This window comes from Mytilus edulis, chromosome 5 (genome assembly GCF_963676685.1).
Source record: "Mytilus edulis chromosome 5, xbMytEdul2.2, whole genome shotgun sequence".
Classification (NCBI taxonomy): domain Eukaryota; kingdom Metazoa; phylum Mollusca; class Bivalvia; order Mytilida; family Mytilidae; genus Mytilus; species Mytilus edulis.
The window spans coordinates 14096356-14124286 of record NC_092348.1 but is presented as its reverse complement, the minus strand read 5'-3'; the positions used below and the strand labels follow the sequence as shown (position 1 = coordinate 14124286).

General features: G+C 32.3%; 1 protein-coding gene across 1 annotated transcript; it reads left to right on the top strand.

Annotated features, from left to right (window-relative positions):
• The first annotated feature begins 327 nt into the window (after positions 1–327).
• LOC139523024 (synapse differentiation-inducing gene protein 1-like) lies at positions 328–27931 on the top strand. The gene is made up of 4 exons (XM_071316754.1): positions 328–385; positions 23260–23401; positions 24701–24829; positions 26688–27931. The coding sequence occupies exons 1-4, from the start codon at positions 375–377 to the stop codon at positions 26829–26831; spliced, it is 426 nt and encodes a 141-aa protein (XP_071172855.1). The 5' UTR covers positions 328–374; the 3' UTR covers positions 26832–27931.

The following is a 27931-nucleotide window of genomic DNA, read 5'->3' as shown; positions in this document are numbered from 1 at the left end:
CAGTCAAATTGAGGCCTTCAAAATTGAGCCCCCAAAAATCGCCTAACTGCATATTATTAAACCAATTAACAAATAATTCGTAATAAGATAAAAATTAAAAAAACAAAACTAGTGATATTGAAAGCTAAAACACAAATGAAAGTGTATCTATGAATTGATCTTCATTCCAAATCCTTCAATTTCGAAAATAATAAAGTAGTATAAATTAATAGACCACATTCGAGTTCATCCGTCACCGGAAAAAAACTCGTCAATTAAACGCGCCTTTAATTGTGACGTCATTTACCAGATAGAGGGAGTCGCCTGTATCCCTGCATTATTTACGTTCATCAAGCGTCTAAGTGATCGTCAGTGTGCAGGATAAACTAAAAATAATGGTTGTTCTGTAGGTACTTAATGACAATTCCCTAATAACAGCAATGCTGATTGTCAATTTTGAGAATTCAATTTGACGAATAATTCGTACAATATAGAATTATAGTTTTCCAACCACTCGCTCAACATTGGAATGGAAGTGACGACCAGTGGCGGATCCAGAAAATTTTATAAGTGGGGGCCAACTGACTGACCTAAGAGGGGACCCGCTCCGGTCACGCTTCAGTGATTCCCTATATAAGCAACCAAATTTTTTCCCAAAAAGGGGGGCCCGGGCCCCTTGGCCCCCCCCTAAATCCGCCTCTGACGACACCCCTAAACGCACAAATGACGTTCACTAAAACCAGAGTTTTTGACGGAAATGCATCGAACTCGAAAGTTGTCTAGCATACGTCAAATACCCATAATTCCAAGTTATAAATTCTGTCTGATAACCGTATTACTTTTTTGAATCTTGTATGTCTTGTATTACACAAATGCATAAACAACATTATTTACATTTATAATAAAAACTAAAAAAAAATTAAATAATCTTGACACACCCTTGAAAGTCATAAGTTTTTGATCGATTATATTTATTTTATGATTTTTTATTGGCAATCATACCACATCTCCTTATCGTTAAATCTATATCGACTTTTAACGTTTTGTTGCGAGATACTAATTCTAGATAATTCTGAATACTGCCAGAGAGTCTCGAATAAGAAACCTTCCTTCGAGAGTCCGTTTTTTTTCATTGATTTTTCTATCCTTTTATAGTTTATATGACATTTCTTAATTAATATATGTATATATGTTCTGGTCGCTGCAATTTTTCATTAGTAAAGAATTGTAAAGAAATTGACGATTAGATTCATCTGCTTTTGCTTGATATATTTATGTTTTCAAGTTTTTTGCATGATTGAAATTTCCATGAATGATACTGACATTGTAACTGTGTTCTTTTTACTGCAAATTGTTCCATTTGATTCCTTCAAGGACAAAACAAAACACAATTTGTAACGATTCAATTTTTGTTACGATACATTTTGTCAGGAACTTTATTAACAAACATTCTCTTGTGGCCTAAAAAACTATTTTTTTAAACATAGAAGAAAACATTATCTTCTAATAAATGGAGTTCAATCTTCATAGAAATCAGAAGGAATGTGTGTTTAAGAATTATTTCATTTTGTAAGCAGGTGTACATTAGCATACATTTTACAGTAACATTTGAAACACAATCTGATAAAATTCAGATCTATCGTCACTCGCTTTCTCGTATATAAACATGATAAACATAGCAAACCTCCAAAGAATCCATATTCGCGTTTGAATTTCAAACAGACTTTTAAAATCTTTTCAGCCAAGGTCATTTGTATAGTTGAATGGAAGGGAAGCAGATTTTCACCAGCCTTTTACGATCGTTTTAATAGATGGGAATGGTCGTCATCTATTAGTATAACTTTTTTTCTGATGACAGCAATTGAAACATTTTTTTAAAAACGTGACTCATCTTTTTGAAATCAATCTAAAAGGACGATGTATGATAAGGGTCATTGTTGGCCCCCTCTCAGAACCAGTTCATTCTTATACTATCAATAGCCCTTGAGCAGATTCTTAAAAAAATACCAACTTTTATTTGTTTCCGTGATTTATTATTTGCCTAGCAACCAATTTCTAAAATAAAACTTGCATTGTCTGTTTTTCGTCAAAAAATCTCTTCTTTAATGATTGTTTATGGTTTATTTTGTTAAACTATTATTATATTGATAATCTGTTTCAGTTTTTTTTATTCCTTTTATGGTTTATTCATAGTATCATTTATAATCGATTTCCTGCATAACCTTGAAAAACAAGTTTATTTCAACAAAATACAAGACTTCGATAAGTTTTAATGGTCATTTTTGTCCCAGATATTGTTGTTCAATTTTTTTGCATACAAAGGGGCCAAATACTGCACTTATCATACATCGTCCTTTACAGCTAATAAAATGGAAAAAAACCGTGTTATATTCTTTCATAAATCCAGATGTGATAGTGCTTCGCCCTTGACATTATTTTAACACAGTGTTCCCGTAAACTGATAATTACCTTTCGATTCAAACGTCCTAGTGCAAAGGTCAAAGGTGGATACAGCTCTTTTAAAGTTAAAAAAAAAAAGAGTAAATAGCTTCAATCTAATTAAACTGCAAAATTTCCTTAAAATTACCCATTTAGGGGCAGCAACCCAAACCGGTTGTCTGATGCGTCTGAAATTACAAGGAAGATAGATCTTGAACTAGTGAACATTTAAACCCATGTCATGTTTGCCCTAAATGCTTTAGTTATAGGGCTATAAGCCAAAAACTGCATTTCACCCCCATGTTCTATTGTTAGCCATGGCGGCCATCTTGGTTGATGAGCGGGGTCATCGGATATATTTTTAAACAAGATACCCTAAGGGAGCTACCATTTGATTTTTATGGGGGGGCTAGGATGAAATTTGAAAAAAATAGGCAGGACAGGAGTTTTGAGTAAAAAAAAAAGGCAGGATGAGCAACTTGGTAAAAAAAAAAGCAGGATGACAATATGTGTAAAAAAAGTCAGGATAAACTAGTAAAAAAAAAAAGGCAGGACCGAATAGAGTAAAAAATAAAAAGGCAGGACAGGGATTACAACTAAAAAAAAAAGCAGGACAAAATTTTTCATCCTAGCCCCCCCATAAAAATCAAATGGTAGCTCCCTAATGATTAGTCGGTTAAAGAGCTCTTAAGAGCTCGTGTTCTTTGTTATTATGTATATATGAAACCCGACTTTAAATAAAGATTACTTTACTTTACTTTAAATAAAGATGATTTAGGCCAATTCTGGTTTCATTTTGGCTAAGTAGTTTCAGAGGAGCAGATTTTTGTACCAGTTTACGGACGACGACGGACGTCAAGTGATGCCAGGTGAGCTAAAAAGTGGTCTTCCGAAATCCCCACCTCCCCAACTTGAATGTTAAAGGTAACATTTGACACCGCAGTAACATCGGTGTTGAAACAATTTCAATCTAGTTTCCCTGTTTAAAAATAAGTCCTGAGAAATTAATTTGTTATCTTGGTGCAATCAGGGGTGTACGAAATTTTACATCGGTGCTGAAATTGCATAAACCACTATTCGGCAAAACCACTGTAAAGTGAACATTATATATCCCTGATTAAACCAAGATTTTGATAACCAAAATTATCATCTTTGTAAGATATATTTTGAAATTTGTATTATAATAAAAACCGCTTGACATAATTTATATATCTTTTGTCGATATATATATATATATATAAATGTAGCAATAATTCCTATAATAGGATGTTGGTTTGGATCTACTAGTAATAGCAAGTTCAAATACACTTTTTTTTTTATAAATACTTAAAGTTTGTCAAAATATGTCATAATTATATGCCATTTCTAGCTATATTTTCATGCCATCATAAATCATTTTGCACAGTATTTAGAAATAAGACATGTCGATGATAGTCCCTAGTGTTAACAGTGGGTTACTTGCCAATAATTTTTATACCCCTTCCAAATTTATTTCTCCATGTTTAATGCCTCAAATTGTAAGTAGGGGGGTAAAATTACACTGTAAAAAAATTTGGGTCCAGAATTTTACAGGAAAGTAGTGATTTGGTTCAGCTGAAAAAGGTTAAAAATTAGCACTTCGGAAGCTGTCAAAAGATTTCAAGATACCCTAAACACAAAATTGTCCATATTTTGAGTTAGAGGCGATGAAGTTTTCTATAATTTTGATATAATTTGTCCCAAAAGTAGTACAACACACTGTAAAAATTTCATTGAGAAAGCGCAGGTGGGATTTTTTTAATTTTCATTTATGTTCTAAAAGAAATGCACTACGAATTAATTGTGTTCTCGGACCTAAGAGGTGAAGTCTGTAAATATAGAATCTGTACTTTGGCAACTTCCCTAAATGATTTGGTGGTTTCAATTTGTCAAATAGCATGAAACTAAAGGATTTAAACTTTTATTTTATAGAATTTCTGCAAAAATGACCAATTTTGGCATTTTATGGTCAAAATAGGCATTTTAAGGCTTTTTCAATATTGATGCATACATGGCATCCTGACTTTCTATCTGACAGGTTTTCATGTGTTTATTCTTGTGTTTCTATGCCTTTATCTAGTTCTTTAACTTGTTTGTGAACTCAGAATCTACAGAAAAGAAGATTATCTCAGACAATATGTACAAAATGTGTTGTATAAATGACCCTTGTCTAACGCCCTGTTTGGATGAAGTCAAAAGTGGGGTTCTTGGTACATAAAATTTGAAGTCCACAATAAAGACCTCACTAAATTTGTATCAAAAGCACTTAACAATGTGTATTGTACCTGTTCCATCTCACATAGTATCTTTCTTTTCTTCTGTAGGATAGCAAGTGGTTTAAATATAAGCCTGTTGAGACTAAAATTGCATTCAAGTTTTTCATTAAAAAGGCAAAATTCTTTGTATCAGACCATACTGTCTGTAAGAAAAGTTAATTGCAAGAGCCTTTTTGTGCTCAGATTTGTTCTATCATGTCACATGAGTATAGAAATGATAAAAAAGACACAATTTTTTATTTCTTATAGCCTCAATATGCATTTTTTAATGAAAATATGTGGCACGGCCTAAATTTATCCTTATTTTTTTCCAGTCTTACTTGGCTTAAGACCTTTTAAACTAATATGATATGTTATTTGTGACTTTTCTTTCCATTTAAAGTACATTGAATACATATGTAAGGATTATTTATAACCAAAAAGCTTCACAAATTTAAAATTGCTGGAAAATATTACATCTTCATGTAAGGTCCCTTTCATTGAAAAACCTCAATTTTTAGGCTCAGGCTGATATAAATTTGACTTTTGAATAATTATGCTAAGTCTGATAAATCAAATGAGTACTCTATTGCTTTTAGTACATAATAAATGATATATTAGGGCATTTAAAAAGTATTTTTTTGCAACATTTTAATTTTCAAAGCCAAAAATGTTGATAGTTGAAATTATTCAATTTTAACGTCAAAATTTAACACGCAAAGATGAGTATAGAATTTAACATATTGTCTGTAATATATATCCTATTGTTATGAAACTTTGCAAGCAGTGTTATAATTTATTAAGCTTTGGTCATACTAAGTTTTTTTAAGATTTGTCAACTCTTTCTATCCTATTAGGTCCGAGACCACAATTGTCGTCCCTTGATTTTCGTTGTTCACGAATATAGTCCCTAGTGTTAACAGTGGGTTACTTGCCAATAATTTTTATACCCCTTCCAAATTTATTTCTCCATGTTTAATGCCTCAAATTGTAAGTAGGGGGGTAAAATTACACTGTAAAAAAATTTGGGTCCAGAATTTTACAGGAAAGTAGTGATTTGGTTCAGCTGAAAAAGGTTAAAAATTAGCACTTCGGAAGCTGTCAAAAGATTTCAAGATACCCTAAACACAAAATTGTCCATATTTTGAGTTAGAGGCGATGAAGTTTTCTATAATTTTGATATAATTTGTCCCAAAAGTAGTACAACACACTGTAAAAATTTCATTGAGAAAGCGCAGGTGGGATTTTTTTAATTTTCATTTATGTTCTAAAAGAAATGCACTACGAATTAATTGTGTTCTCGGACCATTAGTGGAAATTGATACCAACACTTACCGAATCAATCAATACAAATCATCATCAAACAAAATTGTACCATGAATTTTTTGGTACAATTTTGTTTAATGATGATTGGTATGGATTGATGCTTAGATCAGTAGTTGAAAAACTTTTTGGAAAATAAAAAATAGTAGATTTGATTTGATAGATGATTTCAGAAACTCGCCAGTTGTTGTCCCTGGGGTGCGGTAAAGTATCAAAAATGCCATCAAAAGCCACCCGTCACCAAAAAATATAAACAAAAAACGCAGAGCAATATTTGACTGACAGCTTCTTATCAACACTGTGTCACTCCATTGGTAAATCATTTTCAAACTCGGAGTCTTACTCGAACTCTAACTCGAACTTTGACTCGATGGGCATAAGCTTGTGCTGTTGTTCGACCGGTGGAATAAGAATATGAATATGACATTTTGAAGTGGTAGACATCAGCTATGGAATTTGTTTTGCATGATTATCGGAGGAGCTGGTTTCAGTTTAAGCTTGTCCTATGGTATGTATGATTCCATGTTTGATATCAAATATATATCGTGCGGTAACAGTTGTTATTTATATTTAAGTGTCTACCCTCGTTCTATTCAGAAAACTGCTGACTCGAGACTGCTGAAATTTTACCGGAGTTAAAACCGAATTAGTATACCCTGCACAAATATGTAAAGAGAATGTAAACTTACTGGTGCTTTATTAGCTTTTTACTGAACCGTTCTACAAAAATTAAAACAAAACCTGAACGAATAGATTATTTAAAAAACACACAATCTTACACAGCCACAGTATAAATGTATGCCAAATACGTGAGACTTCTTTGCACAGAGCGATTCATCTTCTTCATAACAGTACTAGTATTATATAAGATATAACCGACGTGATTGACGTATGGCTTGATTCGTAGTGCCATGTATCATAACTATCTACTATATGTAATGGTTATATTGTAAACTCATATCAGAATAACATCTTTAATATGCAAAGACTTGATCATCTGGTATTGAAGATTATCAAGTACATTGTATCTTTTTCTCGATGTAGAGGTATCATAGATATTAAGATTCCTTATACTCGTACCTGGGAAAAAATATTTTAGAAATTTCATAATATGTTTTAGTGGTTTATTACCGCAAAACTATCCAAAAGATATGAAAAAGGTCACCAACGGGTCTTCAATGTAGCGAGAAATTCCCGCACCCGGAGGCGTCCTTCAGCTGGCCCCTAAACAAATATATACTAGTCCAGTGATAATGAACGCCATACTAATTTCCAAATTGTACACAAGAAACTAAAATTAAAATAATACAAGACAAACAAAGGCCAGAGGCTCCTGACTTGGGACAGGCGCAAAAATGCGGCGGGGTTAAACATGTTTGTGAGATCTCAACCCTCCCCCTATACCTCTAGCCAATGTAGAAAAGTAAACGCATAACAATACGCACATTAAAATTCAGTTCAAGAGAAGTCCGAGTCTGATGTCAGAAGATGTAACCAAAAGAAAATAAACAAAATGACAATAATACATAAATAATAACAGACTACTAGCAGTTAACTGACATGCCAGCTCCAGACTTCAATTACACTGACTGAAAGATTATATATATAACTTTATTTCCTCTATTATAGAGATTTGGTGTACATGAAATATATATATCAGAAAATTACAAAAAACAAAGAATTAAAGTCACCGTTTAAAGTTAATATGAGAAAAAAAATTAGCACTGTCTATAATATCGGACACATCTTCTATCGATTGTAGAAATCTCTGCAGATTGTTTCAACGTGACGAACACAAGTCTTAGAGAAAAAAGTTAATTCATCATTTTCTAATTCGTATAACGTATTGCAAGAGAGAATTGTTGTTGTGAATTCATGTGCCGAAAGACTGTCCATAAAAACACTGAACTGAATGGGATTAATGTTAATAATGTCTTGCTATAGATCATCTCTTTTGTCTTGTATAAAATCACAGGATACCAGTAAGTGTTCAACGATATTCAAGAAGAACTTTCCACATTTGTCGCAAAGTAAATGTTCATCTTCATAGCGTACTATAGAACATAAGTCAATCACATACTTGGCGGAGACACGAAGTTCGGGAAACTGTTTCGCAATTGTCCATGCTTTATGCGGTTTGATTGCAGAATGAATATGTCTAAACATATAAAAGTCATTATCGCATGAAATTCGGTAAGACCATCATGTTTCTTTACTTGCATTTATATTCTGATTTACAATAATTGACCAAAGTTTTTTTTATGGGAAAGAACCAGTATTTGCAAAATTAACAATATAATCTGTAATGTTATATTTTTCGGCTGCTTTATAGATGTCAGGTATAAAACCAAGTTGTTCTGGAACACATTTATGTTTGAATTCCATAAGTCTGCTTATCATTATTCGTTTTGGTAACGCAGAAGACTTTAACCTACATAGTCTACCAAAAAATAAAAGTTTATATCTGTTGATAATGCTTTCAACTGAAAACCAACCAAGAAGACTTGTACACTTGTCAGAACGGGTTCGTTTTGGAAGCCCTTGAATAATTTTACACACAAATCTGTGAGATCTTTCTAACATCGTAAGTTCTGTTTGAGTCAAATTGTTCCATAACTCACAACCATATAGAGCTTTGCTGTAACATATTTGAAGTATTATCTTGGAACACGTCAAAGGGTTTAAAATTGATGGATGAATTCCAGAATTTAGAACTGAAAGAGCAGTTGATCGCAACACTCTACAAGCATTCAACGTCTGGTCCAGTGATCTAAATTTACAGTTCAGAAGAATACCGACATGTTTGGCAGACGGCACGAGTGGTATGATATCATTATACAAAGTTAGATTGCTGGTAACATTCTTGTTCTTCTTTGAATAACGTAAGACGTTGCTTTTAGTCGGAGAAAACTTGAATGCCCACTTCTCGCTATATGTCTGACAAATGTTAATAAGTTGTTGCATTCCTTTTTCTGTTGTTGAGAGTAACGCAATGTCGTCGGCTTAAACAGAGCTGCTTACACTGATATCTAGAAGAACGCATCCCAATTTAGAGTCTTCAATGTCGCACAAAAGATCGTTTATGTATACTAAATATAACAGAGCTGATAAGATGCCACCTTGGCGAACGCCTCGTTTCAGTTCAAACCAACGAGATAGCCTACCATTGAACAGTACAGAACTACGCATGTCACTGTATATTTCATCTATGAGCAGCCATAAATCACCGGTAACTCCATATTTATGCAGTTTATATAACAATGCATCATGCCATACGGTGTCGAAAGCTTTCGTGCTATCTAACAGCACAACAATAACATCACTGTTACGTTCAATATAATGACGAATCGGTTCTTGTAAGTTAAATGAAGCATGAATACTTGATAATTCCTTTTGGTATGCCATCTGAGATTGATGTGGAAACTTTATGTGCAAGGAGTCGAATCGAGGATAAAGAGACTTTTCGAATATCTTGGCGATACAACTTGTTAACGATATACCGCGGTACGAATTGGGATCAGTTTTGTTTTTATTTCCACCTTTGAATAACGGTATAATTACACTTGTTTTCCAATCTAGAGGAGTATAACGTGTTTGTATTATTAGGTTGAATAGATTGCATAAGTGTTTTTGCAATGTTTTACCACCATATTTTATATGCTCATATGAAACGTTGTCTAAACCTGTAGATTTGTTGTTACATAAACTTTTACAAATGTTGGAAATTTCTTCAAACTCAAATGGGTTGATTGGAGCTTTGATTTCCTTCTGCGTTTGTCGTATTGTATTCACTTCATGTTTTACCAAATTTATGTTTGCTGAATTTGTTAACTTGCTATCAAACTGAAAAATGGATTCAAAATGGTCTGCCCATGCCTCGCATATTTCACTTTCGTTTGTATGAGTTATTCCATTTAAATTTAGTTCACGACAAAAAGTTTTCTGTTTACGTCTGCTTTTTAAGACCGACCATACATATCTTTGATCATTGTCGATTCTGTTGGCAATGTTCATAATATGTTCGTTGTAAGCTTTATCCATTTCATTTCTGAAAGTCCGTTTTGCATGTTTGTAATCAGCAAAGAACTGATCGCTTCTATCGTGAACTTTTCCGTTCAGTATCCATAAACTGCGCTTATTTAGCATTGTTTTGTGTGATTGATCTACGACTTTCGTCCAATAAGGCTTTATATGTTTCACAAATTGCTTATGTGGGAGTGTTTCCTTGTCAGCTTTTTGAACAGCAACTATAATAGTCTTATATTAGAGCTCGATATCTTCTTTGGTCGCTGGTAGTGACGGCATTTGAACAGACCATAAAAATTGTGAGACTGCAAATGAATAGTCATTAACTGAATTCGTTTCTAACGCTTTGGTCCACGATACTTTGTCAGCCATAACACTTTCGTATTTATAAGTTGTCACTATCAGAACGACATTGTTCAATTAGTAAAGTACACGCGATAGGCTTGTGATCAGAAACGTTAAATATGCTTTCGTCTGGGACAAACACATTGTAAATATCTCGTGTATTTTCGTTATTTGTGACTATGTGATCTATCACTGTTTTAGGACCATCCTCATAAGATTGAAATGTACATACTGGACCTTTGGCAAAGTCCTGAACATGTAATGATATACTGTTATTGTCAATAAGGAGACTTTCAAGAAGTTGACTACGACGATCCCGAGTAAACGAATATCGGGGTCCACCAATCTTGCAATTGAAATCACCAAGAATATACACCGTCCCGTGGTTCGAATACGATTTGTATGTGTCCATTAAGTATTCAAGTTCATTAACAAATGCTTCGTTGGGTTGTGTAATTGCTGGTAAGTATATAGACAGAAAAAATATACTAGGTAAATTAGGAAGTTTAAGTTCGATACCACATATCCTATTGCTATCAATTACTAATTCTGTGACATACGGAGATAAAGTTTTAGAAACCATAATCGCAACACCTCCACGGGCGCTATAACTGTATTTTTCAGGGCAGTGTTCATCGGCGCATTTTCAAAATACTAAATAGTTTTGTTTATCGATTGAATTAAGGAAGTGGAATTGTGATTTTCTAAGCCAGTGTTCAGATAAACAAATAATATTAATCTTATTATCATTTAAGAATTCTAGTAGATATGGTACTGCGGACATTATTCCGCGACAGTTCCAACATGCTATGTTTAAAGACATTTATGGATGTTCGGTCTTTGTAGATAGAAAAACTGACCATGGAAGCCATTCTTTTAGAAAAATGCCTTCAGGCCAAAAAGACGGATCCCGTATTAAGGTTTCACATTGAGCATCGATATTAAGTTGTGCAGAAGCTGTTCGTCGATTTTGTTTATCAAAATATCTTAAATGTGTTACATTAACACCTCTTGCAGCGAGATATTCACGCATAGATTCTTCACATGAATTGTGTTTGTCGATACCACCTACGTAGAATCTGGATACACGGTGTCTTGTTTTTTTAACAAATCCACGAAAATTGTCAACGGTTGTGGGATTACACATGGAAGTTGGAAAATGCACTTGTATATTTGTATTTTGTTCATTTCCAGTTATATTGTTGTTGGTGTTCTTGATTTTATTTTCTATTGAAGTAGACGGAGCTGGATTAACAATATTACTGTGTGCATGTATGTCTTTGACTAAAACGGACAAATTCGTAACATCAGAGGATCTGACGTGTTTTGTGTGTGAGTCAACTAGAGAATTGGAATGTTCATTAATGGAATTCCTTTGAATTGGCTCTTTGGACTGACTCAAAACGGATTCGATCACATTGCAATTATCTAATGCTTCAGCCGAAGATATAACTTGTTCAGATTTAGATTTTAGAATGTCTGCGTACGATTTTGTAGACTTGTCAAGGACTTTGACATCTTTCTCGGTGTTTATGATACGCTTTCGCAAATCACTAATTGACTTCGCGTGAGAACAACAATCAATATTTACTTTTTTGAGTTCATCGTCAAATTCTTTCAGTTTATCACTCATGATGTTTGTCTTTGTTTTCAGACTTACAACGCCTTGCGCTCTTGTATCACTAAACTGGTTAATTCTACATGACTCAGATTTCACGCTTGAACGTAGTTCGTTAACGTCTAGTTTTACTGTTTTAAAGTCGTTTTTTATTTTGTTTACATCTGTCGTTAACTGTTGAATGCTGTTTTCGTATTCATCAAGTTTGTTTCGGAAAGTTCCTGAACTTTTTTCAATTGCTAATTTATTTGATTTGCATGTCATTTCCGCTTCATGTGTAACGACACTCATGTTGTTTACTGTTTTAGCTAAGTTTTCGTTGTTTTCTCGTAAGGATGAAATTTGATTCTGAAAGTTCCGTAACCGGTCATTGTTTTTCTGGTTAGCGTTGACCAGTTGCTTGTTTTCTCGTACTAATACAGATACGGTTTTATTAAGATATTCGATTTCCTGAGTGTAGTCGCCTTTCAATGTATTAATTTCTCTTTCTATGCGCACGAGAGTCTCTTTCAGACACAAGTTCTGAGAAAATTCGCTGGAATGTGTTTGGTTATTTTCATCTGCTGTAGACATTTTTCGGGCACTTTGCGTATGCGAACGAGTATTAAGTGTTAATCTTAAATCTTCCGTATATTCTCCGAGTGATGCTAAATAAAGCGCATAGCAATCGCTACCAAGTTTGTTTTCAACTGATTCACCGTTAGGTTTTCTAGGACAAAGACGCTTTTTAAGAGTTGCATTCAGATATGGAAAGTTATGTTGACATTTTGCAATTTCCAGAAGTGCGTAGCGAATGTCGTCAATTTCACAGTGAGCGTTTTGGCATTTATCAATTAATTTAGACACAAAGCTGTCTTTAGGTAAAGATAAAAGTTCTTCTTGGATAAATTTTACTATCGATTCTGTTATGCTTGTATCGTTGCTTATGTTGCTTGTGTTGGAAGGAACATCTATTGTAATGTTAGTTTGTCTTTGTGACGAAAGAAGATCATCAAAAGGATCAAATTGGCTATCTATAAAACTCGAGTGAACAAGTAAATCGCTAGGTCTAAGTTCCGTTAGATTGTTCATGATATATTATATATGTTCACCGTGTAGAACGCCACATGCGGGGTGTCGGCTATGTTTGACATGGGGTGGCAATTTTGAAGCGACGAAAAAGTAACAAGGTAAGTTCAAGCATCAAAATTTCTTATTTTTAGAACTCTCAGTACCATATAATGTATTGCACGGAAGGAACCGCAACATAATCTATTTCCTGAAAGCAGAAGCAGTCGTTTTCAGTGCTCAGTTTTCTCAAACACCTAGCCCTAGTTTTCCGTGTTGCAGATTTTGAGGCTTTATATGCAAAATTCGGTATAAAAAACTACTTTACACAGCTACCCTCCGTATCATTTATATAGAATTGTATTCCTCTCATTGACTTATACCAAATACTAGTTTCTTAGTTAAAGTTAATTGGTTTTAAAACTGTTATTCATCAAAATATAAAGTGTCGCTCGGGGTGTCAGATTTTGCGTCGCAAGGGGTAGAGGCTTGTCATAAAAAAAGAACACATTTTCTTATAAATCGATCTCTATCTGATAATTTTTAATTCAAACACACCTACACTGTTATGATGACAAATAACAAACTTAAGGTATGTCATTTGGTCCATATTTTTGTCTTTTAAGTAATGTGCATGTTTATTGATAACTAGAATTGCTATTGCAAGCAATAGCGGGTGTCACCCTCCCCCCCACTGTCATTAAGCGGGAGCCATTTCAAAATGGCATTGAATAACCATGTGAGGTTTAAGCATAGACAAAAAACATTGGTGTGTTCAATTTGTGACAAGAATTTGATTTAAAACGCCACCAGGAGTCGCACATCAAAACAAAGAAAGAATGTCCTAATTGCAAACAATTTTTCAGGGATGTTGTATAGCACTTTAAATATTGTAAAGTTTACAATAAAAGGACAGGACAGTACGAATGCGACATTTTGCAGAAACATCTAATTTGTAAGCATCAAAATCCAGAACAAAACATATTCGTATTCCAGCTCACTGAGGAGGCACGAACGAATTTGTTCAAACCATTCATCTTAAAGCACCATATCTATAACGGCAGGGATAGTCTATAACATTTCTATTTTTGATGAACAAAAGACCATTGACGGTTTATTTTATTCTAAAATTGTATTTCTGTTATTCTTGTATCTAACATGTGTTAGTTCTATCTGTGCGATTACGAACGAAATACCTGTCTTGAATCATTTTTTCTTGTAAACCTGTTCCGTTGTATATTTGTGTAAAAGTCGTTGTTTTCTTATTGACAATTGTAGTATCATCGTCTTCAGAATTACTTGAAGTTGTGTTGCCATTCGCTAAAAAAGATGCCGGTGAGTGTTTCATTGGAGAGAGTGTTCTAATTCTTTTAGGAGTGATGGATTTTTGCGGCGTGCACGAGTGCTTTTTAGATGAACCTGGTGATGAACTATGATGCATTTTGGCTGGGGAGGCTTCGGGCATATCTTATATTGAGGACTACTCTGTGATTTTCCACCATGTTTTGGTTTATTGAGCCATAGCTTTGACTTTTTTTTACCATGATAGTGACTAAAAAGGAAAAGAAATCGTTTACCAGCTTAAAAACTAAATGTTTTGAGCCATTTTTCACTATGAATGAAATCAATAGCACATGTTTTATTAGACCAAAAACAGGCAAAATGAAAAACCCTTATTTTGTCATGGTAAAGTAGATGTGAATGAAATCAAAAGCATATATTTTATAAGACCAAAAACAGGCAAAAGAAAAATCCTTGTTTTGTCATGGTAAAGTAGATGTGTTTGAAATAAAATGTATCATATGAAGACTAATTTACATGCAAATAGGTATTTTTTTATGACAAGCCTCTACCCCTTGCGACGCAAATTCTGACACCCCGAGCGACACTTTGTATTTTGATGAATAACAGTTTTAAAACCAATTAATTTTAACTAAGAAACTAGTATTTGGTATAAGTCAATGAGGGGAATACAATTCTATATAAATGATACGGAGGGTAGCTGTGTAAAGTAGTTTTTTATACCGAAATTTGCATATAAAGCCTCAAAATCTGCAACACGGAAAACAAGGGCTAGGTGTTTGAGAAAACTGAGCACTGAAAACGACTGCTTCTGCTTTCAGGAAATAGATTATGTTGCGGTTCCTTCCGTGCAATACATTATATGGTACTGAGAGTTCTAAAAATAAGAAATTTTGATGCTTGAATTCGAACTTACCTTGTTACTTTTTCGTCGCTTCAAAATTGCCACCCCATATCAAACATAGCCGACACCCCGCATGTGGCGTTCTACACGGTGTATGTTGTGAATCGCTGAAAACAGTTCACAGTGATCTGATTTTGAAAATCAATACAGTCATGTTTATGAAGTAATATCTGTAGATGTATTTAAATTCTTTTTTTTTTTTTATCAATATGGTGTTGTTGAATGTATGGAATGATCTCACCAAATTCTTGATCTTTGAAGATGTATGAAAACTGTCCTATTCTAGAATAATAACAAGAGCACATTAACCTGCTAGCAAAAAAAAATCAAGTAGCGTGTTATGCAAAATATTTAATAGAAGGGTGATATACAAGTACGGATCCAAGAATTTGAATAAGGGGGCCTTGATAATCCAATGTTTGAACAGATACTTGTAAAAAGTCGGCTGTGCACTTATCATATATCCATGTAGCTCCCTAAATCTGCTTCTGGTATACAAATATAGTTGGATAATCAAGCACTGGTACTATCAAATTCCAGTTAAAGTTCTGTAAACGGTTATAATAAAACAAAAATTGAGATAGAAGACTTCACACAAAATGTGATTCGTTCAACGCTTGTTTTTGTTTTGTTATAACTTTTTGCTTTTGTTGTAACTGAATTAATTTTATTTCAAGTTGAAACTTGCTGGTGAAGGTAGACCAAGAACACACAGCAAATTCTATATATCTTTCTTCGTCATTGTCGTTATAAAAATTCAACTGTGACACAGCTATTTTCCTTCGGATTTAACTTCTGTGGATCAATTACAGCCAATATCTGACAAGTTCTGGGGCTACAAGATAATAATTAAAGCCGGAGTACATAAAGTAGATGGATTAAATGTCTTTCAGTTTTCAAGTGCAATGCCTCAGCAATTATATATACATTTATCTCCGACAAAACCTTTTTTTTTTTATTATATACGGAATAACATTTAATGTCCTGGATATATATGTACATGTAACTTAAAATAATGTAGACTCAGTCCGTCATTGCTATTATCAAATGGATCTCCCTTCACTGAGCTCCCTCTCTCGGTCACGTTATTTTTGCCGTGTATTAGATCAAAGAGGTTATAGGATCTCATATAACATCCTTGAAAAGATGTAGTCTTATCATATCAGAAGGACATTAGCACAGAAGATATGAGACGACTCATGATACATCGATTTACATAGAATGAATAAATAAATATTTTCATCCGTTTTCTCTTGTTTTGTATAGAGTAGTTACTGGAATAGTGTCATTATCTCAAATGTTCCAGACGCAGTAACATTTTCAGAAGATGTTTTGTAGTTTTGGATTTGTAATGAAACCTTAATTGTTTCTATTTTTCGGTCATCAAATTGATACCTTTTTGTTACAGTATGGCAATAAACGAATCACTTATAATATCATAACAAATATTTTATACAAATAAATACAATACAAATATTTTATTGGCACAAACTCAATTACAATAATTGGCAACGGCCCATACCACTAGTATACAAATAGTAAAGTGTTGCATCAATTTAACAATACTGCATAGAATATCAATAGACATATTTTGAACAATGAAATGTGCAGTTATAAATATATAGGTTAATTTAGAATAGGCTACTGGCAAAAGTATATTGTATGTTATATAGCTTTATATTGTTCATATTACTCATTTATAAGAATTTTTTTCCTTAATTCAAATGATTGATAAATTTCCGATTATTCAACAAAAACAATTTGTGTTATCTTTTAAAACAAAAAAAGTTATGTCTTTCTTTCGAAAAAGAAAATACGGACACAAATCTGAATTTTGAGCAAATATACAAAATTTCGATCTTATTTTACTCAAAAAGTAGCACATGAAGGTATAATTTTGATGACATATTTGATTTAATCAGGTAAAAAATAGCCTACATGCAAATTTTCATCAACTTGTAAATACGGTTTATTCCCGATTGTCCCACTTTTTAAAATTTTAGAGTTCTGATTGTCCCACATGAAAAGTTCTGATTGTCCCACATTATTTTTTTTATGTGAAATGTTCTTAAATAAACAGTAGACTTGGTGTTTGTGTTGTTAAAATAACAAGAATTAATTATTACCAATTCAAAGTATTATTTTTTGGTTATATCAATTTTTTTAAGTATTAAGGAGGCTCGAGGGTATAAAAATTTCAGAAAAAAATTAAACATTTGGTTTTCATTACAAATTTAATTTGTTACCTTTTGTAGTTGTTACTTTATCATATGGTACAAAAATCATTCAAAACAATCACTTCGTGTTGGCCCCAGATGACTTTTAAAATGTATAGATCATTGAAAAAGATCCAAATTATCTCCCTTTGGTGGAAAAATGCCATTTTTTGGCTTTAAAGTTGAAATATCTTTTTTAACTCATCGGTGACCTATATTTTTTAATATAATTTCCATATAAGCTGTACTTAAACTAAATTATTGTAAAATTTGAGCGATTTCTGTTATAAATTTCTTTTTTTTTATTTCGATATTACCTTTATTTCTCCTAGCTATTACTTCAACAGAAAAAAAACATCTTTACAAAAATGTATGCTTCTTTCGAAGGCAGATTGTGAGCGCAAATGAACGTTGACCCCACTTTTTTATTTTATTTTTCTATTAACTATAAGATAAAGTTTATTTATAGAAAAATATAGACAAATCCTATATAAATGATTTAGACCCGCGAACCCCCTTAAATATGATTTTTTTTGTTGAAATTAATGCACTTTTCATTAAATAATATAACATTTAGTATTCAAAAAAATATATCTAAAATGTTACTTTTATTTATAAAACAAATACAAATATCAACATTTATGATCATATTTGTTTTTTAAATTCAAAATAAATATCAAAATAATGCTTACCGGTACATTTAAAGGAAAAAAGGTACAAATAAAAGTAATATTTTTTGTTTAAATTCTAAATAAATAGTAAAATAATGCATACATTGCAATATTAGTTAAATATAAACTCATCATAGATACCAGGACTAAATTTTGTATATACGCCAGACGCGCGTTTCGTCTACTAAAGACTCATCAGTGACGCTCGAATCCAAAAAGTTAAAAGGTCCAAATAAAGTACGAAGTTGAAGAGCAGTACGGACCAAAATTCCTAAACGTTTGCCAATTACTGGTAAGGTAATCTATGCCTGAGGTAGAAAAGCCTTAGAATTTCAAAAATTCAAAATTTTGTAAACAGTTAATTTATAAATATAACCATATCAATGATAGTTCATGTCAGCAGAAAATTGATGACTACTAGGCTGGTGATACCCTCGGGGAAATATATCTCCACCAGCAGTGGCATCGACCCAGTGGTTGTAAATAAACTCATCATAGATACATGTACCAGGACTAAATTTTGTACATACGCCAGACGTACGGGTACGGAGTCCCATTCGGCGGCTCGTAAGACGCGTTTCGTCTACAAAAGACTCATCAGTGACGCTCGAATCCAAAAAGTTAAAAGGGCCAAATATAAAGTATGAAGTACGAAGTTGAAGAGTATAAATGAATTTAATTTGATTTGATAATCTAATTAAAGTTAGTAATTATTTTTTTGTATGAACTGCCACCTATTTGTTACATTTGGACTAGATTTGTTGCGATTTTATGATATTTTGTGCATGATGTATGTTTTATGTATGATTATGCTTTAATGATATACTTATGTATTATGAATGCTTTATTGTTGAACCTTCTACAATATGTGTGCTTTATATAATCATATAATGAAGAAATGAGTAGTGCCTGACGGCCCGTGGTAAATATCTGATAATTTTTACTTTACATTATATTCTATGTTTGATGATACATGTATTTCATATTAATATGTGCAACATATTTAATACTCACTTTATGTTCTTGTTTTTTTCATATTTTACAAGAAAATTGATTAGTTACCTGTAATTACCTACTGCACACCATAAAAACAGATTAATTACAATAAAAACAATTCCCGATTGTCCCACAATTAAACTTCCCAATTGTCCCACAAAATTCCACTACCTTTTACCTGTAATTTAAAAAAAGTGGGACAATCGGGAAGACACCGTAAATACAGGTTCAAAACTCCAACGTAAATTATTATTTACGCGACGTCAAACTATGACTTATCGGGAAAAGATTCAGTGTTCGCTTGATTTTTATCATTCAAACTTTTTTAACTTGAAAACGAGTTCATGGACCCCTCTTTTTTTAAAATACCGTTTGGTTTGATTTGATTACGCGAGAAGATTATGTGTGCCAATTTTCATGATTTGATAAATATACAGCAAAAAATTATGTTTTCATTCATGAACATTTGATAAATATGAGTTATTTCTGAATAAAAAATGTATAAATTTATAGGATACTTATAAAATAATGCAATAACAAATTATTTAACAAAAAACAATTTGTGTTTATCTTTTAAACAATAAAGTTATATCTTTCTTTCGAAAGAGAAAATACGGCAACAAATCCGAATTTTGAGCAAATATAAACAAAATTTCGACCTCATTTTACTCAAAAAGTAGCACATGAAGGTATATTTTTTTTTATATCAGAGACATATATGTGTATATATGTCTCTGATTTAATCAGGTAAAAAAAGTCTTTATGGAAATTTTATCTAAATGTAAAATATACTGGATCAAAACTATTATTCATCCTCAGTTTTGGATTGTTTGTCATAATTTTTAAAATTGGACAATTTTGATATAAGAACATTTCTTTCATGTTCATATTTTGTGCAGTGTAAGATAAAATGTTTTTCGTCTTCTATATTTTTACTAAGTTATGCGGACATAATTTGCACAACCTTTCTTATAACTATTATCTTGGCTTTTCTTGTTTTTTAAATTGCAAAACCTGAAATTTTTGCTGATTATTGATAACACCTCTATGCAAATATTTATAAATCTTGATTATTTACATATGGAGGAGGACAAGAATTATTTTAATTGAGTCGTTTACGGATGAGTTTAACGTGTTTTAGCAGTTTTTTTACTGTTCCTTTTATGTTTTAAACTCTAAGCGAAAATGGGAAAGCAATAGTAAACCAGTTTATTTATACACGACCTGCCTTGGCCACCTGCCTTGGGGTAAGAATTAGAAACTTACACTTACCAGGAAAGAAGATACAGGCTTATAGGATAAGAAAAGAGCCATACAAAAAAACAAATAGGAATGCAAGTTATTTCCGCATACAGATCTTCTATCTACAACCATGACAATAAAAATAAAACAACCTGGCACTGTCATTCACGCATCTACATTCACGTCGTCATTTATATGATGCGAAAATATAAAAGCTTTAGGTTCTGCTACACTCCTACTGTTACTCAGTTACTTTTAGTCTACACACAGGTGCGCGTATCATTAATGTTTTGGGATGGAAATATATGTCAGTCGACTGGTTATACATTGTTTTAATAAAATATATTCCAGTCGACTGGTATGCGTAATACATACACCTTATCACTATTTGTCCGCCATTACTAGACATCACACAAGTTCCCGTAAAATTTTGACGTCATAAAAGAAAACATCTGACGCCACAATGGAAAAGAGATTGTTGTATGACGTCAAAAGTTCAAGCGGGACAGATTCTCGGGTCAAGCGGGAATAGCGATAAGGTGTATTGTGTTAATAAAATATATTCCAGTTGACTGGTATGCATTATCATGGTTAGGGAGCTCTCATAAATTTTAGGGGGGGGCTACTTTTTTTAAGTTGTAATCTCTGTCCTGCCTTTTTATTTTTCAGGCTATTCGGACCTGCCTTTTTTTTTTCTTAGCTTATCCTGACTTTTTTACAACAATTCAATAGGGCTCTTCACGGTTAGTTCGGCCATATTGGATAGGGGGCAGATTTTCATAATAGAGGTAAAAATGGTGTGAAAAATAAGGGAAAACATCATTAAAACAGAGCTGTTGCTTGGAAACACACTTAGGATTTCCCACACTTTCATACCATTTCCACCTCCTTCCAAAAAATCTGCCCCCTATCCAATATGGCCGAACTAACCGTGAAGAGCCCTATTGTCATCCTGCCTTTTTTTTTTGCCAAGTTACTCATCCTGCCTTTTTTTTTTTTTAACTCAAAATCCTGTCCTGCCTTTTTTTTCAAATTTCATCCTAGCCCCCCATAAAAATCAAATGGTATAATAAGCTCCCTTATAGGTTCAACATTGTGTTAATTAATTATACTTCAGTTGACTGGTATATGCGTTTTACATTGTGTTAATTAGTATTGACAGTCGATTGGCATATAATTTCTGCCCCAAAACATCTATGATACACTACACTTATTTAAGGAATGACCATACATGTCAACCTCTGAATATCATGTCACTTGACATGTATGGGAATGACTGTAATATTTTTTCTGTCTATGAAGAAATAACATAAAAAATTTGGTGCACACTGAATAACGCGTGTAGCAGGTTATTTAGTGTGCATCAAATTTTTATGTTATTTCGAATAGACAGAACAAAATTTACAGTCATTTCTTATATAATTTAATTCTAAATTCCATTTTAAAATGTAGAAAACCATGAAAAAACGTTGATGACGTCACAGTCACATGATTAAATTATGTCTATGGGCTGATAACAAAATAACGTCAGCCAATCAGAAGACGCGTTACATCCAAATTTAAATTATTATAAGATGAAAGAAATAAAATAACTCTAGCTATCCATGTAGTTACGGTAAACAGGTACAATACTGGAATATCAATTACCAATAAGACTGTTAACTATAGAACTTTTTTTAGAAGGTGCTGAGGTACTCAAGAACAGCCTCACATTTTTTTTAACTGTTAAACAGAGTAGTCGTGCAACATGCCAACAAACACTCAATTTTAATTTCACATGTAAATAGGTTTAAATGTGCACCATATTGTATCATATTGATTGAAATAATTAGAACTTGCACGATGGGTCTCAAACCTTCAGCATTTGAACGCTGTAGATGCAGAGGCATGGCCTTTTTTTTAATTTAAGGGGTCCCTGTACATTACTGTCACCGTAAGGGTTTATATCCTTTTCGGGATTCTGAGTCTGCAATGCTTTTAGGATTTGCCAGACTCAGAATCCTCAAAGGTATATTATTGTCATCTGCACTTGTTTCATGCAATGTTAAAGGAGCTCTCCTACCTATGATAAGAATCCAAAAGTTCAAGTGCACCAAATCATTTTGGCTCCTTTCACATTTGTGCCCCTCATGATTGCACAAGGGGTCTGTTTGTAACTTCAAACCCTACACATTGACACTTTTCAATGGTTTTGTTACAAATGATTTTTAATCATGCATTACCAGTAGTAATTAAGTGCATTGCTATAGAATAATGATAAAAAGTTTTTTCTATGGTTTTGTAATGAAATTACATTCTAAATATGAGCACAGACTTTTGGTGTTTTGTAATTTATTTTGACGAAACAGATTTATGAATATTGTCATAATCATCAAAGGCAAAGATTATTCAATGCAAAATTCATTCTTTCATGAACACACGTGAGGTCAAAAGGGTCATACTTTCAAAAACCTGTATTATTGCATAGCAATATAATATTTCTCACAGAAAGTAACCAAAAGTTAGCCTGCAATAAATTCTAATAGTGCACTAGTGCAATAAATCATCAAAATTCATGATGTCATCAACGACAAAATCTTAGTTTAAACCAATTTTTACTTTCAAATATTATATTGCTATACAATAAAAGGGTTATCATGGTTATTGCATGAATATTGGTGAATATTGTCCCTCGTAGAACATATATATTGCATTCACAAGCTTGTGCAATTTAATTTCTACTCAGGACAATATTCCCCAATATTCATGCAATAACCCTATATTATAAAAAAATAGTGTAGGATATAGAAATGTCACATGAATGTGCAGGGAGCAAACTTACTTATTAAGTCTGGATTAAATATCTTGATTTATTCAATGACTTTATTTATTTTTTCAGAAACCATGTAGCTGTATGTATAAACTTTAGACAATACTACAGTTCCCTTTATAGATCTGATGATAAAGATTCAATAAAAATGAGAAATCAAGGTTATGGAGCCATGAATGATCAGCAGGAATCTACTCCATTGAATCCTAAGGTGAAGAATTATGGTTGAACATTAAAATAGAAATAAAAAAGAATGTGTAATTTGGTATTAGAATTAGAAAGATCATATCATAAGAAACATGTGTACAAAGTTTTAAGTTGATTGGACTTCAACTTCATCAAAAACTACTTCGACCAAAAAATTTAATCAAAAACTTTAACCTGAAGGGGGACGGACGGACAAACAAATGAACAAAACAAATGGACGCACAGACCAGAAAACAAAATGCCCATAAATACGCCATAATAAATGGGGCATAAAAATATGCCTAACTATGTAGTATCAAACACTTACCAACATCCATTAACACAAGACAAAACAGACACACAAACAAAGACAAAACAGACACACTAACAAAGACAAAACAGACACACTAACAAAGACAAAACAGACACACTAACAAAGACAAAACAGACTCACAAACAAAGACAAAACAGACACACTAACAAAGACAAAACAGACACACAAACAAAGACAAAACAGACACACAAACAAAGACAACACCATGGTCGAGATAGCTTGATTTGATACCTGTCATAGGCACACAATATGGATTTGTCAAATCAGTTTTATGTGCACACAAATCTTCTCCTTTGCCTATCTAGCCCAAATATTATAAACATGATAAAAGTTAAAATATACAATAAAAAACCTGCAAAGTGTAGTCACCATTCAACAGGATAACTACATTTACTTACATGTACTTGAACAAGGATATAAACTGCATAATTTAAAAGCTTCTTCAAAAACACTTGCTTTGCACTGGTCATCTTTTCTAGATAATAAAAAGTTAGAATAACAATACTACTAAGTGGTTTTGTGAAGTCTCACCACAAACATTCATTTGAAATCTGTAGTACTTTAAGTATTTATGTCAGACCACTTGAGAGTTCCAGGATATTTGCTGTGTCAATGTGGAGATTGAAAAAGTCATATCATATGTGTCATTTTTATTCCTCTGCTTAATTTAGCCATTTTGAACCCATATCAACAATGGTCACTTCAATGGAGAAAAAAATAAGACTAGAGAATAAGAGTTTCTACAATACACATGATTGACAATACATTTACTGCAGAACTGAGTACTTACAGTAAGTCAATAAAATTGAGACAAAGGAATTTTGTCACAGGCACTTGTCTCAAAAATCATAAAATCTTATATACCTTTATAATATAAAGGTATACAGGATTTTTTTTTTCTGAGACGAGTGCCTGTGAATTTTGACTTTTTAAAGAAAAAAATATGGCATTCTAAACATGCCATATTTACACTTCTTTTTTATTATACAGGGTCCTGGATTAGCTCCAACAGTTGCCTTTGTAAGACGACAACCAAAGGACTATAAGTTTGGGTCTATATTAGTTTCAGTCTTCTGTTTCTTTCCTGTTGGTCTCATTGCATTGTACTTTTCATATCAGGTAAGCTTCAAGCGCATGTTTTATAAGTTATCCATTACTTTGTGTACTTTTCCTTTGATCTTTTTTTGTAATAATTAATCATATTACTGGGACATGCTACTTGCTTGAGATTTATTATCCTTAGAAACTAAGTGGTGAACATGGTATTGTCAATTTAAAGAAGTGATTAACATATATATTATCAATGGTTTATTGTAACTGTAGTATGTTTCTCGCTTACATCTTATCTCAGTGCAGAGTCCCATCATTGAGATTGTAGCTGAGAAACAACCTCTAGTTTGAAAAAAATAATCTATAAGTCCTGATAGTACTAAATGAAAATATAAAAACAAATCATAGTAGATAAAAGTATTTTTGTCAGACTCCTTTATATATTGCATTGTCAGTAGTTATATTCAGCAGATCTCAAACTGGTCTACGATTAATGAATTGAGTAATGGATACCTGGATTATTTTACTTTAATTATATATATAAACTAGGGATGTCAACTTGGTGAAGGTTTACTAATTGATTACTCGTTCGATTTATCGAGCAATACTCGAGAACTCGCACAGTAAAACATTTACAAAATGGAAACACAAAATTATACAATTTAATGTTTTTAGGTCGTTGTCTTATGATTGTAAAACCCTCAACCTTATTACCTAGAACAAGATAATAGTCAAAAGGATTTTTTTACCATAATTAAATAATTATAGCTCATTTACTACATGTACTAATTATGTAAACTGGTCAAGTAACTAATTAATATCCATAGAAAAATTATTGCTCAAACAAGAGGGGCAAACCATAAACAAAAATTTAAAGATCAACAAAGGGGTGTTAATTATTACTGATGCCATTTATCATTTTATGAGGGTCGATACAAGGTGCAACGAATTTGTTCTTATTTAAAAATATTATCTTGTTAACTTCGGACGTAGCGATTTCTCAAATTTGTTAGGTAACCAACAGTCCAGCTGATGAAAAATATATGCGCTGACGGTAACGAGGTGGGGGAGTGACTAAGATTAGCTAAAAGTGTCAGCCTTGGGAAAATGCTCTTTTATCCTATACATATACATACCTCTGTTTTGAGGAATTCTAAATGACAGTTAAACGCAAACAATTGAATCGTATTCTAATTTTTATCAATTTTTGAATAATATATAATATCCAAGGGGGTGGTCTCAATAAAAGATATTTTTTTGTTAAAACTTAAGAAAGCAACAACATTCTAACAGGAAACCGAATAGTCAAGTATCATTTTGGTAATCGATACTCAGTACTACCGAGCAATACTTGAGTACTCGTTGACATACCTTATATAAACAAAGATAATGCTTATTGCTAGATGTAAAATTGAGAATTAAAATGGGCAATGTGTAACTGTTAAAGAGAGAAAAACCCTACCAAATATCAGAAAATAGGAGTCCACAATTGGTCTACAGGGAGAAATCCTGCACCCTGAGGAAGGCTTCAGCTGGCTCCTAAACAAAAAGGTGTACTAGTTCAGAGAAAATATCTAAATAACATAATGTTTTCATCTCTAGAACAGTTTGCCATCTGAACTTTTCATGTTCAATGTATTACCTTTTATATAATTGTCTGATGAATAAGGTAAATGTAATATTAGTCCCTAAACAGTGGACAGTGACCTATACCATGTGCTAAAAGTTAAAATTCCAAACCTTAGCAGGAAAGTTGGAAGTAAAAACTCTATGATATTATAAAGCTTGATTTTACAGACAATAAAATTTTAATGTTCTCACTGATGGGGAGATTCTTTCAGTCAACCAACTAAGATATCTGTGAACTCTCTGATAAATTTATTTGTACCATGATCTTAAGAAGTAAACATATTTTCTGATATTTCAGGTTAGTAAATTCTATTTGAGAGGAGACCTAGATAGATCTGTGACATCATCAGAAAGAACAAAGTCTTTAATACAGATTACTGTTGTGATAGGCTGTTTGATATGGTTTGGTGCTATATTTGGACTCTTATACACTACATATTAATAAATTGTTAGGTTTTGTTTTCTCAAGGGACATAAAATTCTTTAGTACTGTAAATTCAAAAATTATTGCAATTTTTTTGTTATTGCCAAAAATGTGACAGGCTTATGATTGCAATAATTTTAACTCACATTTTTTTTTTTTTTACAAGAATTCAACAGGATTTTCTTCAATGTTGAAAAAATAAAAATCTCATTTTAGGCTAAAATCACGAAAAAGCAATATTAAATGCTTGCAATAATTTCTGAATTTACAGTAACAATAACATCTTTTGACTTCACAAAGGGGTTTTATGAGCCCTTGTACCTTTTAAGAAATTTAACATATGAGCTGCGTCAGATAAATGTTGAAATTAGGCAAGTGAATATAAATACATTTGTTTACCTATTTCAGGTTGAAAAATATTTACTGAAAGTATATAGCTGTTGAAAATTGAGCTCTTACTAGAACCCTACAAAACTAACAAAAATTCATCTTGTATCTTATTTTTGAATGTTCCAAAATCAATCAAAGTCATCTACACTTACATGTATACATACACTTGCATAAGGTCTATTTATATCTAAAGCAGCTCATATATTGTTATATTGTTTACGTCATTCAATTTTTATATGACACATACTTTTAAATGGTTTGTTATTTACATGTGAATTTATTAGATATGATCGTATTATATATGAAACATGTTTCTCAATTGTTCCATCTTTAGTTGATCTTGCCAGATACTGATTTCTTTATTATAAAGGTTTAGATGTTGCAGATGTAAATAGGGATTGTGAACTTCAACAAATCAATTTTCATAACTGTTGAATACAAAAAATGTCTATTTTTGCAGTATAGCTGTAGGAGATATGAGATAGTAATAGTAGAGCAGTGCATGTGTCCCTATAAAAAAATGACTTTTTATAACAACTTGTGCTCCTTTCTGAAATATAAATTTTTAAATGTAAAGCTTATCTGCTTCTATAATAAGTGCTTTTGAAAATAAAATATATAACAGTTGAACAGCAGAAATAAAGAGAAACCATTTTATTTTGCTTTTTTAATACTTATAGAATTATTGATAAATAAAACTTCATTATTCATTTCTCTTTAAAAAAAAA